The 14,301-nt window shown below is 42.1% G+C and overlaps 1 protein-coding gene across 1 annotated transcript; it reads right to left on the bottom strand.

Annotated features, from left to right (window-relative positions):
* Positions 1 to 4,808: 4,808 nt before the first annotated feature.
* LOC126457163 (protein charybde-like) lies at positions 4,809 to 13,520 on the bottom strand. Its single transcript, XM_050093246.1, has 4 exons — positions 13,377 to 13,520; positions 11,844 to 12,030; positions 7,510 to 7,671; positions 4,809 to 5,488 (listed from the first exon to the last, which is right to left on the bottom strand). The coding sequence occupies exons 1-4, from the start codon at positions 13,483 to 13,485 to the stop codon at positions 5,407 to 5,409; spliced, it is 540 nt and encodes a 179-aa protein (XP_049949203.1). The 5' UTR covers positions 13,486 to 13,520; the 3' UTR covers positions 4,809 to 5,406.
* Positions 13,521 to 14,301: the final 781 nt, after the last annotated feature.

Here is a 14,301-nt window from a genome sequence, read left to right as displayed (position 1 = left end):
TTACTGTGAACTTCCACAGTGATCTGAAATGTCATTCTTGTTCTTCGCGCTTTTGATGTAGGTCTCCAATAGTGTTTCTCATCTTAGTTTGATTGTCGAAAATCAAGTGCCTGTCACAAAAGAATTACTATGATGACCCAAACGCTGCATTCATTGTCAACATTAATTTCTCTTTTGAAGTTAAGATTTACACGCTTCATTAGTAGTTTCATATCATGCACTGATAAAAATAAGTGCTTGTATGTCAGTATTTTGCAGCTCTCTCGAATCTGATAGCAGTATCCCTTACAGATTTTTAGAATAACACAGATGGTGCAATATTATCATTGCTTCTAGTCTTAACAAACTCTGGTTTGTTTTTATCAACAATTCAATGCTTGGAATACTCAAAATAGTATTTAAGTGTATACTTGCCAACTCTATTGTTAACGTTGTAATATCCGTCTTCTTTTTGGTAGATATAGTGGCATTATTTCCAGTTATTTTCATGGAAAATTTATTAATAAGTCGCGTTTGGAATTGCCACCCAAAAATAATAAATTACGTCGTGCTTTCGATCGTGTTGCCAGGATTATTCTAAATGAGAAAAATCCACATGTTTTCATGATTTAAAAATTTCATGACAATACTATAACGAAATAATTGCAATATTCGCAACGTTCTTTATTAACATATACTACGGCATTAAACCTCCTGTAGAAAATGTTCACTTTCAATTCACCGCCTTTGGCCAAGGGACAATTTCTAGAACCTGACAATCACTGGTTGCAAATCCTTTCCTAAAATCCATAAAGCTCTAGATTTATTTTCCCATTGAAATAAATCTTTAATTTCATGATCTAAGTTTTACTTCTGTTTTGGATACTTAGGCTTCTCAGACCAATTGAATCTCTCGTGTAAGAACATTATTTCAGCACAGGCTGTGTTTACTAATAATAACTCTAGCCATTCTTTAACTAACAAGCACAGCCTATGCAGAGAAAACGTTCTCACACAGAAAGAATTTTTCTTACTTTTCATGGTGGGACCTGTCTCTTTCAGGAATTATAGGGAAAGAGAGGTGAGATGAAAAAACAAGTAGTATAATCAAACATCTTGCTTTACTTCTGTTTTCATATAGTTGGAAATAATCCATATAGTTGGAAATAATCTCCATATATATATACACTGCTGGCCACCGTAAATGCAACACCAAGAAGGACAAGAGGTAGCACAACAAAATTTATTTTGTAGATAACATGTTGACCAAGTATCAAATGATTACGTTTACAGACGTCTGTGACATGTAGTTGCTGCCAGAATCAGTGACCAGAGTAGCCGCCATTGTTGGAGATCACCGCTGCCACACGTCTCGGCATTGAGTCAAAGAGACGTAGGATGTGTTCCTGGGGTACAGCAGCCAAAGCAGCTTCCACACGTTGCCAAAGATCATCTGGTGTGGCAGCTGGGGATGTAATCTGGGTCACTCGTTGAGCAACCATGAACCACATGTTTCCTATCGGCGAAAGATCCGGAGAGCGAGCCGGCCAGGGAAGCAATTCAATCTGGTTATTGACGAAGAACCTTTGGACAATGCCACGTGTGGTCGCGCATTATCCTGTTGAAATATGGCTGTGGCCGAGCCCTGAAGGTAAGAAAGGACAACTGGCTCCAGCACCTCGGATATGTAGCGCCGGCTATTTAAAGTACCGGCAATGCGTACTAGAGGCGTGCGAGAGTAATATCCAATACCGCCCCATACCATAACACCCGGTGCAAGACCAGTGTGGCGGTGCATAATGCAGCTGTCCAGCATCCTCTCTCCACGGTGTCTCCACACTCGAATCCGACCATCGTGGTGCTGCAGACAGAAGCGTGCCTCGTCAGTAAAGACAACGTCATTCCATTCTGCCGTCCACATCCGTCTGTCATGACACCATTGGCGACGGAGACGTCTGTGGTTCTGCGCCAATGGTAGACGAAGCAATGGACGTCTTGCGGACAGACCACTCTGCTGTAAACGGCGTCGAATGGTACGCGCAGACACTGGATGATGCGTTACAGACGCAATGTGCTGTGCTATAGTTCGGGATGTCACTGAGCCATTCGTCACTGCCATGCGCACAATTTGCCTATCAGCACGTGCAGTGGTGCACCGAGGTGAATGAGATCGACCACGTCGGTCCGTCGTACCCTCCTGCACCCAACGGTCACATATCCGCATTACAGTTGTTTGGTTTCGTCCAACACGACTAGCGATTTCTCTGTATGATAATCCACAATCTCGGTAAGCCACTATCCTTCCTCTGTCGAACTCGGATACTTGATCAAACGATGTTCGCTGTTGTCTACGAGGCATAACTGATCGTCTTGTGAAACAACCACAAGGAACACACGTGCCGAACGTACACTCGTCGAAATCGCCAAGACTTAAATGGCTCTATGGGGTGGCGCCACAGGCGCGCGTGATGTGCGTCTGCGCTGAAATTCTAATCAGTTGCATTTCTCATCGCTGCAAACCCATGGTGTAAATTTCACTTGATTCGGATGCTTCCTTCAGGGTGTTGCATTTACGGTGGCCAGCAGTATATATATATATATATATATATATATATATATATATATATATATATATATATGGACCATAGTTCAGGATTTTTGACTTCGGCAATTGCATGACTGCTGAGTGGTTTTGCAATTTCATCTCGCCCAGCAATCCCTGCTTATAGAGCTCCCATGTGTTCTTTAGGTGCTGACGGGGTTCGTGAGTGAAAAATTCAGTTCTGCAGTGACTTTTGGAGCTCTTGTCCTCTTATTTTTCGTCACAATCCTCTTCACCACGACCACTTAACACACACCTTCATCCGCGTTGTGACTTAGCGAATGATGTTATTTCGCTTTCCTTGTGTGCCGTATAAATCTTCCATACGGTACACCCTAAAAAACAAAACACTCCGGCTCCCTTGGTTACGACCGCACCCACCATACGAGCAGTAACAATTTTCTACGGTTCAGATTACTTAATCTCTGACGTAATGGATTCACAACTACATAGAACACTGTTCTGACCACGACTGACCCGTTACATTATATTGAGAACATTGCGCAGATGCCGTTCTTTGTGAAATACAACCTGCACGTTTGGCTAGCATCTACATTTATATTCAGGCTTGCATTTCTCGCGACGTTTCCAAATTTTGTCGAACCCCTGCATTTCTGTGTGTCACAAACTTTAAAACAACACAATAAATAGCAGGCTATCGTACCCTTGATCTTCTTTAACCAGTTAGAGAATACTGTTGAACTGTAATCGCGCGAAGAATTCACAATCTCAAATTTCCGATTTTCAATGCGAAATTGTGGTACATTGCACGTAGCTTCTTTCAGTCGTATGGCGTATATACCACGTGTATCACATTAGATCTTCCCTTTGAATACACGTCTCCTTTGCACAACATTTTGAAAAAACAGTTTACATATCAAAGAAGGTTCCACCTAAATCGAGCATAAGGACTTAAGCTGTATTGGATATAGTGATAGTGGTTGTAAATAACATGAAGTACCCTAATGCAATGTCAAAGGTCAATCAAAAAGCAACAACGTCGGCTGAAAGTTAAAAAAAAGAAAAAAAAAGTATCCATGAGTTTGCATGTGTATGCGAGAAATACGAGAATTTATGATCTGAACGAAAACTAAAAGCATGTCAACCTGTTAAGACATCTGTGTTTCAAAGGCACTTTGGAGATGATTACTGTGAACTTCCACAGTGATCTGAAATGTCATTCTTGTTCTTCGCGCTTTTGATGTAGGTCTCCAATAGTGTTTCTCATCTTAGTTTGATTGTCGAAAATCAAGTGCCTGTCACAAAAGAATTACTATGATGACCCAAACGCTGCATTCATTGTCAACATTAATTTCTCTTTTGAAGTTAAGATTTACACGCTTCATTAGTAGTTTCATATCATGCACTGATAAAAATAAGTGCTTGTATGTCAGTATTTTGCAGCTCTCTCGAATCTGATAGCAGTATCCCTTACAGATTTTTAGAATAACACAGATGGTGCAATATTATCATTGCTTCTAGTCTTAACAAACTCTGGTTTGTTTTTATCAACAATTCAATGCTTGGAATACTCAAAATAGTATTTAAGTGTATACTTGCCAACTCTATTGTTAACGTTGTAATATCCGTCTTCTTTTTGGTAGATATAGTGGCATTATTTCCAGTTATTTTCATGGAAAATTTATTAATAAGTCGCGTTTGGAATTGCCACCCAAAAATAATAAATTACGTCGTGCTTTCGATCGTGTTGCCAGGATTATTCTAAATGAGAAAAATCCACATGTTTTCATGATTTAAAAATTTCATGACAATACTATAACGAAATAATTGCAATATTCGCAACGTTCTTTATTAACATATACTACGGCATTAAACCTCCTGTAGAAAATGTTCACTTTCAATTCACCGCCTTTGGCCAAGGGACAATTTCTAGAACCTGACAATCACTGGTTGCAAATCCTTTCCTAAAATCCATAAAGCTCTAGATTTATTTTCCCATTGAAATAAATCTTTAATTTCATGATCTAAGTTTTACTTCTGTTTTGGATACTTAGGCTTCTCAGACCAATTGAATCTCTCGTGTAAGAACATTATTTCAGCACAGGCTGTGTTTACTAATAATAACTCTAGCCATTCTTTAACTAACAAGCACAGCCTATGCAGAGAAAACGTTCTCACACAGAAAGAATTTTTCTTACTTTTCATGGTGGGACCTGTCTCTTTCAGGAATTATAGGGAAAGAGAGGTGAGATGAAAAAACAAGTAGTATAATCAAACATCTTGCTTTACTTCTGTTTTCATATAGTTGGAAATAATCCAACACACATAAATAAAATATTTAGAAACAACAATTCAAAATCTTCTTTTTCAAAAATAATGTATAAAAACAACGATAATACTTCGCAATGCGAGCTTCCAAAATGGTAGCCGACTAAGTAGGCACAGCAAAGTGAAAAATCAGTCTTCAGACAAAAATATGAGCCACATGGATGAAGATGAGTTGGCGCACCCAAGGATGATCAGTGTAATTCTTTGGTGCGCTCAGGTCCTCTGGACCAATATAATGAGAGAGACTGGACATACAGACACTTCCAGAGATTTCTCAAATGTGTTTTAAAAAGCAGGAAAAATGAGGCTACGCTCAGATGTTCATGACAGTGTGTGGCGGAATGATACGTAATAAATACGATGAAGATGATACGACTGGGACAATGGCTTCGGTTGATTGTTTCGTGCCTTAGAGTTGCTAAACTGGTGGGCGTTGATACAGAGGCGATGGTTCAGTCTTGAATCTCCAGAGACGAGGCGTCGTGCTCCAGGCACTTCGCTCTCCAGCTCGAAAGACGTCGGCGGACCAGCGCTGATCACGAATAGGAGCGGAAGAGGCGCTTCTTGCTGAGGGTGAAGTCCCGACTGAGGACAAGCGCGCCGCCGCTGGTGAGGTTCCTGCGAACAAGATTACGTTTAGCTTTCTCCCGAACTGACTCACTGGAGGCGTTTTCACCGCAAGTGGCCACGAGCGTGGTGGAAAGCACGTGCGCACTCGGCAGCCCGCTCTCGGTTCCGTGAAAGTGTGCGAGACGCGGGGGAGCTGAGGGATCTTGCCGGAGGAAACGGATACGTAGAAATAATACGGCGAACATATTTATTCAAATCCACGACTAATTTCCTGGAGCGTTATGTACCATACGCGCACTTTGATATGAGGCTGATGGTACTTGCCGAATTGGACCGGTATGACTGCTTTTTGGTCGCTGTTGTCTTTAGCTGGCAGAGACGCCGTGTTTAGAGCGTCTACGTCTACGAAAGTACGAGTGACGTCCAAAGTTGAGATCTTTTACGTGTTAAAATCTGACTTAACTGAAACAGAAACACAGCTTTTCGTTAAAATGTCGGACTCATTAAGCTCGGCGTTGTCTGCTGCCTGGAGTGGACAGTGACTAGAAAAGCAGTCAATAACAGCGTCATTCGATTTCTACAGATTCTTCTACCCTCACCAGTCAATACGTCTGTAATCTTCTGAGTGTCTATACAGGTTGGTGAGAAACAGTCTGAAAAGCTTGAAGGGAAGTTGTACTGAGAAACAATTGAGAGAAAAAAATTCATACGTCGTGCTGTTTCCGATTCAGTTACCACTGACGTTAGCCAATTAGGTCGTTCCGCACGCAAATTCAAGCAACCGCACGCGCTAAAATGCGACAGTGCGAAGACTGTGGGTCCCGTGAGTCACCACTTGTTCAAAAGCTCAGTACAAGTTGAAATACGTCTTTTTCGAACGTGATACATTTAAGCTAAGTAGGCACAACCTACGTTTCTTTTGAGCAAACCAAACGAAGAACAAGTGTGGCGACGCTGTCTCTGGCTGGCTGCTTCAATTTGCTGACGTAATGACCTGATTGGCTAACTTCAGTGCTAATTAATTCAGAAACGGCACAACGTATGGAATTTGCTTTTTAACAGTTATTCCTCGCACAATCTACCAATCTACCCTGTAACATCCTTACAAACTTTTCATACTGTTTCTTACCATCCTGTATAATATATACCATTCGTACGAGGATCTATGCACAGCTACACGTAAGCATTAATCTATAGTTCATTGGCTATTTCTGTTCAAGAATGTCTCTTACTGTCGACAAATGGAACTCAAACATATTTTGATACTTCGAGACGCTTCAGCTTTCCTGTACTTCTAAGTCAAAACTATTCATTAGAGCCAACTAAACACAGTTTTCTCTTCTGCAATCTTATATATGAATGTGACCGCTAAATTTAGTTGCAAACCAATTGTTATTTGCTTAAACGGTAGTAAAAAGTAAGACTCTACTCAATAACCCTAAATATTCAAACAGAAGTGAACAAGATTTATGCAAGTAAATTCAAAATCTTAGCACTATCGCATACTCTAGCGTATTGTAACCCTGTGCTTAAATTAAGATTTTCACCAACATATATCACGTCATGGATAAACCTGTAAATTCTAATACGAAGATTAAGAGAATTCACTCGTTCCACAAAGCCTGCAATTATTCGCATGGCAAAAGTAAGCGGTTTCATAGAACGTGGCAGACTATGTGCGTTTACAAAGGGAAGAAAGACGAAAGGAGGACAGAATTCAGACGGTAACTATAGCTTACATTGGATGTAACCGATATGGAACTGCCTGGATAACAATCATCCAATGATTTACTTAAACAGATAAGTTTTATGTGTTGGTGCTTGATATTCACAGCAGTAATCAAACTGTTATATTACAAAAGCCCCCAGAACTAGTAATGCTATTCTGAAGCGACTTGTCCAACGGAAAACACTTATTGCTTCAGAGACTCAAGGCGGATTAGATTTATATTACGATTTGGGAGATTTATCTCTAATGTCACATTCACCGACTCCAACTAGCGAAAAGTCCTATGTTGTTCACAGAATGTCTACTGGAAATAAGTTGAGGTGAGATAAGGTGTACTTACTTGAGGAACTGCGGCAGGGCGGTTTTCCAAGAGGTCTCCTGCTGGAATGTGAGGAACAATTCGAACGTAGAGACAGTGTCCGGCGCACATTTCACGGTCGTGAGGCGTAGTCGCTCTCCAGACTGCTTTCCTGAATCCAAGTCGATATGCAGCGTGCACCCTCTGTAAAACACGAAAAATAACCATTGGCAAAAAATACTATAGGAAAAAAAATGTTTGTTAGACTGTACCAGTCACACTATTTCTGTACTTAGTATGTGAACGGCACTTATTTTGGTTGGGTAAGAAAAAATGAAATTATGTTCGCTTAATTTAATTCTTTCCTTTAACCGTTCTTCTGCCGTCGGGCTTCGGAGTCTAGTGGTAAGAGCGAACGTGGAGGTTGTAACATCACAGCATCGGATCCCAGTCAGATACCAGAATCTTTCGGTCTGCATTTACGCTAGCCTTCACCTGCCACTGATGTGAAGATATGGCACGAACAACACGTGGTTCCGATTCCACGTTAAATTGCAGGTGCCCTTTCCCCAAATGGATCACTGAGGTAGATTAGGGACACACAAGTCACCGAAGTGGCGTCCATTTGGAAGAAGTTGCAAACAGGGGCCTGAACATCACACACCAATCCTGCTATACTCATTTACTTTAACTTCTTCCATATGGCTACACTTATGTGCTAAGAAAAGTACCCGCTCGCTAGTTGCACAAGTGGGGCTAACTGCTTTACGATTATGGTGCAAGAGATGCACAATGAAGATTCTTTTACATAGTGCTCTTGGAATATGTGTCTAGGGATGAAATTCATACATTCAGCTGAGAATCTGTTAAGGTTACTTCGTTGCGAGACGTAATGGTAGATCAGTACGGCAATGTATGAAGATCCAATACTCTTGCGAAGAGTATCAGGCACCACACTTGAGTGGATGACTTAAGTGCAACCGTAGTGTTAAGAGAGATGGCCAGGACATGCATCCATTCGAACAGATAGTAGATTGCCGGCCGCGGTGGTCTCGCGGTTCTAGGCGCGCAGTCCGGAACCGTGCGACTGCTACGGCCGCAGGTTCGAATCCTGCCTCGGGCATAGATGTGTGTGATGTCCTTAGGTTAGTTAGGTTTAAGTAATTCTAAGTTCTAGGGGACTGATGACCACAGCAGTTGAGTCCCATAGTGCTCAGAGCCATTTGAACCATTTTGACATAGTAGATTAACCAACGAAGTTCCTTTCTGGATTCCAAGAGAAGAGAATGAGATGGTGACCACGTGAAAGGTGGGTAGATATTAGAAGCTTGCAGGACGAACATAGAGCTATACTACAATGCACGGAAAAATCTAACAGAAAAGATTTTTTTATTCTCAACTTATTGATCACATTGGAGATACTTACAACAAATTACCGGTTTCGGATCTTATGAGTCATCATGAGATATAGTATCTAGTTACAAAAGTAATACGTCAAACTTCTGCCTAACGCCGATCTTTGTCACTTGTAATCAACTGCCAGTCAGGTGACCAAGATTGGTTCAAATGGCTCTGAGCAATATGGGGCTTAACTCGAGGTCATCAGTCCCCTAGAACTTAGAACTACTTAAACCTAACTAACCTAAGGACATCACACACATCCATGCCCGAGGCAGGATTCGAACCTGCGACCGTAGCGGTCGCGCGGTTCCAGACTGTAGCACCTAGAACCGCTCGGTCACTCTGGCCGGCCATTACTATTAGCCCAGTTATCAGTTATTGCTTGCCAAAAGGCACAGTTTTTCTTATTGGCCGGCGACCAAGATTGGTGTTAGGTGGCTGTTCGACGGCTTATTTTTGCAAGAAGACTCCAGACCTTATGATGACTCGTAGGAACCATAATCGGTAAACTGTTGTAAGTCCATACAATGCGATGAATACGAAGGCGTATTTTACATCTACATCTACATCTACATTTATCTACATTGATACTCCGCAAGCCACCCAACGGTGTGTGGCGGAGGGCACTTTACGTGCCACTGTCATTACCTCACTTTCCTGTTCCAGTCGCGTATGGTTCGCGGGAAGAACGACTGTCTGAAAGCCTCCGTGCGCGCTCTAATCTCTCTAATTTTACATTCGTGATCTCCTCGGGAGGTATAAGTAGGGGGGAGCAATATATTCGATACCTCATCCAGAAACGCACCCTCTCGAAACCTGGCGAGCAAGCTACACCGCGATGCAGTGCGCCTCTCTTGCAGAGTCTGCCACCTGAGTTTATTAAACATCTCCGTAACGCTATCACGGTTACCAAATAACCCTGTGACGAAACGCGCCGCTCTTCTTTGGATCTTCTCTATCTCCTCCGTCACACCGATCTGGTACGGATCCCACACTGATGAGCAATACTCAAGTATAGGTCGAACGAGTGTTTTGTAAGCCACCTCCTTTGTTGATGGACTACATTTTCTAAGCACTCTCCCAATGAATCTCAACCTGGTACCCGCCTTACCAACAATTAATTTTATATGATCATTCCACTTCAAATCGTTCCGCACGCATACTCCCAGATATTTTACAGAAGTAACTGCTACCAGTGTTTGTTCCGCTATCATATAATCATACAATAAAGGATCCTTCTTTCTATGTATTCGCAATACATTACATTTGTCTATGTTAAGGGTCAGTTGCCACTCCCTGCACCAAGTGCCTATCCGCTGCAGATCTTCCTGCATTTCGCTACAATTTTCTAATGCTGCAACTTCTCTGTATACTACAGCATCATCCGCGAAAAGCCGCATGGAACTTCCGACACTATCTACTAAGTCATTTATATAAATTGTGAAAAGCAATGGTCCCATAACACTCCCCTGTGGCACGCCAGAGGTTACTTTAACGTCTGTAGACGTCTCTCCATTGATAACAACATGCTGTGTTCTGTTTGCTAAAAACTCTTCAATCCAGCCACACAGCTGGTCTGATATTCCGTAGGCTCTTACTTTGTTTATCAGGCGACAGTGCGGGACTGTATCGAACGCCTTCCGGAAGTCAAGAAAAATAGCATCTACCTGGGAGCCTGTATCTAATATTTTCTGGGTCTCATGAACAAATAAGGCGAGTTGGGTCTCACACGATCGCTGTTTCCGGAATCCATGTTGATTCCTACATAGTAGATTCTGGGTTTCCAGAAATGACATGATACGCGAGCAAAAAACATGTTCTAAAATTCTACAAGAGATCGACGTAAGAGATATAGGTCTATAGTTTTGCGCATCTGCTCGACGACCCTTCTTGAAGACAGGGACAATCTGTGCTCTTTTCCAATCATTTGGAACCCTCCGTTCCTCTAGAGACTTGCGGTACACGGCTGTTAGAAGGGGGGCAAGTTCTTTCGCGTACTCTGTGTAGAATCGAATTGGTATCCCGTCAGGTCCAGTGGACTTTCCTCTATTGAGTGATTCCAGTTGCTTTTCTATTCCTTGGACACTTATTTCGATGTCAGCCATTTTTTCGTTTGTGCGAGGATTTAGAGAAGGAACTGCAGTGCGGTCTTCCTCTGTGAAACAGCTTTGGAAAAAGGTGTTTAGTATTTCAGCTTTACGCGTGTCATCCTCTGTTTCAATGCCATCATCATCCCAGAGTGTCTGGATATGCTGTTTCGAGCCACTTACTGATTTAACGTAAGACCAGAACTTCCTAGGATTTTCTGTCAAGTCGGTACATAGAATTTCACTTTCGAATTCAATGAACGCTTCACGCATAGCCCTCTTTACTGGAAGTCTAGAGGCCATTTCCCAGTAAACATCTGATTGATGACAGCGATGATACAGAAGAAGCATGGGGAGAAGATCTACCCTTTTTCCATATCGATAATACTAAATACAAGCAAACTACTCGATTTACAACGCCCTATATTCCTTTAAAAGAAAATGTAGACATTCTATACTGAACATTTCATCAGAATAAACGCTATTGGTAAATTTTATTGAATTTCTGGTACTTGCAATTAATAAAAGCCACTAACAAGTTATTTGTGCAAACTGCAGAAATCGTAAATTCAAACGTTCGTTGGTTCCTAATACAATCGGTGAGGAAATGCTCATATCAGTCTATTCGTGTGGTCAACCAACTATATCTTATTTAAAATTTCTCTCTCAAGAGGCAGATATTTCACATATGACTAGTAATCAGTCAGTCTAGAATGACCAGTTCTGTTGCGACGAACTTTTGGATTTTAAGGTATAAGTAAACACCACCACTGCTGCTGTTAACAGCAGCTGAGGTGGTGTTTCACATTCACCTTAAAATGTTAACAGCCGTGGCAGCAGAATGTCGGGCAGCCACAAAATTATTGCCGGTTGAACTGGTTGCCTTACCTGAGTCCGTAGGGCTCGGTGCTGGCCATCTGGAGGATACGTTCTGCGGCCGAGGGCAGCAGTCCTGGGGGCAGTACGACGTCGCCCCCGTACGCCTGCCGCAGTTCCGCCTCCACGCGCCGCGACAGAGCGTCTCTCGCCTCCACACAAACGTCGTCCAAATCTTCTGGCCTCTCGCTCTCGCCATCTAATCAAGAAAAGAAGACGCTCATCTCTCTTCCCACCCCGCTCATCTATTCACTATTTCGAGGGAAAAAAATAATAGTATTGTTTTAACAAACGTCTATGAGAACTACATTTGCGTTTCCTTCTCCTGAAACGTGTGCGTTTAAACGGCGGCAAGTTAATGGAGAAAAGGAGGCAATCATGCGCTTGGTTCCATGGTGCGGTGTTCATGCACTTTGCATGAAATTCATATCGCAAACATACTGTTAGATGGCTCTTCCATGTAAGGTTCTGTATGAACATCGCACTGCTGTTTAGCTTGGCACTACTGGAGGTTTACAATTGACAACGTGTAACACCGTTAAGCTGCTGTTAAAATATTCTCCTGGCGACCGGTTTCTGTTTAAGTCTGTTTTGTGCACAGTTTGAGGCAAAAAAGGGGTATTGTGTCAAAACGTCGACTGGGGGGATCGATCTTTTGAAATTGTGCTCATTGTTTGAAGTCATAGTATTCTAACACAACTCTTGCTGTTAAACCAGACTATATTGGAAAAGAATACTTTTTAAGCTTAATATGTTACAAAGTGTTATTTCTAAAGTTTATCAAAGCCATGGAACAGAAATAACAGCATACTGCCGAAGGTGTTAATGTCCTTCCTCCACCTGCAAACCAGTGCACTAATGTTGCCGGAAGAACGAAAAGTTTATCGTGCTATCTCAAAGATAGTACTACTTGGCATTCACACACCCAAAAAACTGCCTCAGTGGCCACAACTCCTAGAGCCAACTTGGGATCAATTTCCGTTTTCAGTATCTACTCATCTAACGAGTTAACAATAGGCACACCAATGTATCGTCGACCAAAGAATTGAATTGGTTGTAAGGAAATTTTCAATCTAAGTATGATAATCAGCCAGACTACATCATGCTAAATTTTCGGACTTGATATACGGTTCACATGAGCAAAATGTAAGATACATGATCAGACATTTTATTTAAATAACATCTCACAGTAGTTCCCGTCACAAGGGCGGGTGGCTCACCCAGCAGAACGATGGGGAGCGAAACAAGACTATGGCTAGAATGCATTTCGATTGCTACACTTTTGAGGTAATTTTCATCCTCCACGGTCTAGCAAATACTGCAAATTAATGACCTGTTCTGAAAATACTCCATCCATACAGCAGTTTTACAGCAGATTAAGGGAAAAGGAACGAATATCACACATTGTAGCAATTACAGGGGTGTTGCTACAAGACACGTGAGCAGCGCGTACCGGCGAAAGCAAAGCTGCAACTAATGATAAATTAGCATTTGAAAATTTAGGTAGAGCCACAAGTTCCCATTGTTGAGGTGCAAGCGACTTACCATAGAAACACGAGAAATCGACGGATAGCGGACACGGCAGCACTTCCATCGCCTTCTCGAAAGACGCCGGCGAATCACAGTTAAGCTCAGACACCACTCTTTTCACCATCTTGCGTTCGCGATCAGCGCACGACTAGTAGCGTGTGCTCACCTGCGGCAGAATATCAAGACCCGACCTGTCCCCACCACCGGCGCACGCTCGGCTGTTTCCGCCGGTCATCGGCAGCAAGCGCGAGCCTAGGCGACGGACGTGGAGTCCTCCCGAGTCAGCGCTACCGGCCGCTAACGTTTCGGATGATGCAACAGTGCGTGCAACTTGAATGTTGTGAAGACAAGCAGCTGCAGGCACGTCTTTCTCGGCAAGAACTTCACAATTCGTTCAGCAGTTTCATTGCACCACGTATGCAATTGTTACTTGTAAATGTAGGATCCGATACCGGCTTACTGGCAGATGCATAGTGGTAATGTACAAGAATTTCAGGAGTGAAAATGCACATCACTCACTGCCCGTGATAGACACAAGCCGTGCCAAATCTTCATCTACATCTATGTGAATACACTGCAATTCACACTTAAGTGCTTGACAGAGCACTATACTGTGTTTTGTCGTATATTAATGCATAGTGAAATCAGACTCTGTAAATGAGAAAAATTTAGCCCACAGCAAAGGCAAAGTATTAACTTCTCCAGACAGTGAGAGTGGTTTTCATACAAAAAATGCACTTATTTTTTGACGTTTTCCTCTTCATGGACAATGTAATTATCCCAATGCTTTTCCAGTCAATGCATTATATCGTTAAAGTGCTGGAAAATACTGGTGTTGAGAAATATTGGTGTTGTGAAATTAATAAACCATGTCGATATAGTTTTATAATTTATGAAACAAAAACTTTGCAAAAATGTATAAACTAAACAATATTATAAA

Source organism: Schistocerca serialis, chromosome 2 (genome assembly GCF_023864345.2).
Source record: "Schistocerca serialis cubense isolate TAMUIC-IGC-003099 chromosome 2, iqSchSeri2.2, whole genome shotgun sequence".
NCBI lineage: Eukaryota > Metazoa > Arthropoda > Insecta > Orthoptera > Acrididae > Schistocerca > Schistocerca serialis.
Note: the sequence above shows the minus strand (reverse complement) of the source record. Positions and strands in the feature narration are given on the sequence as shown.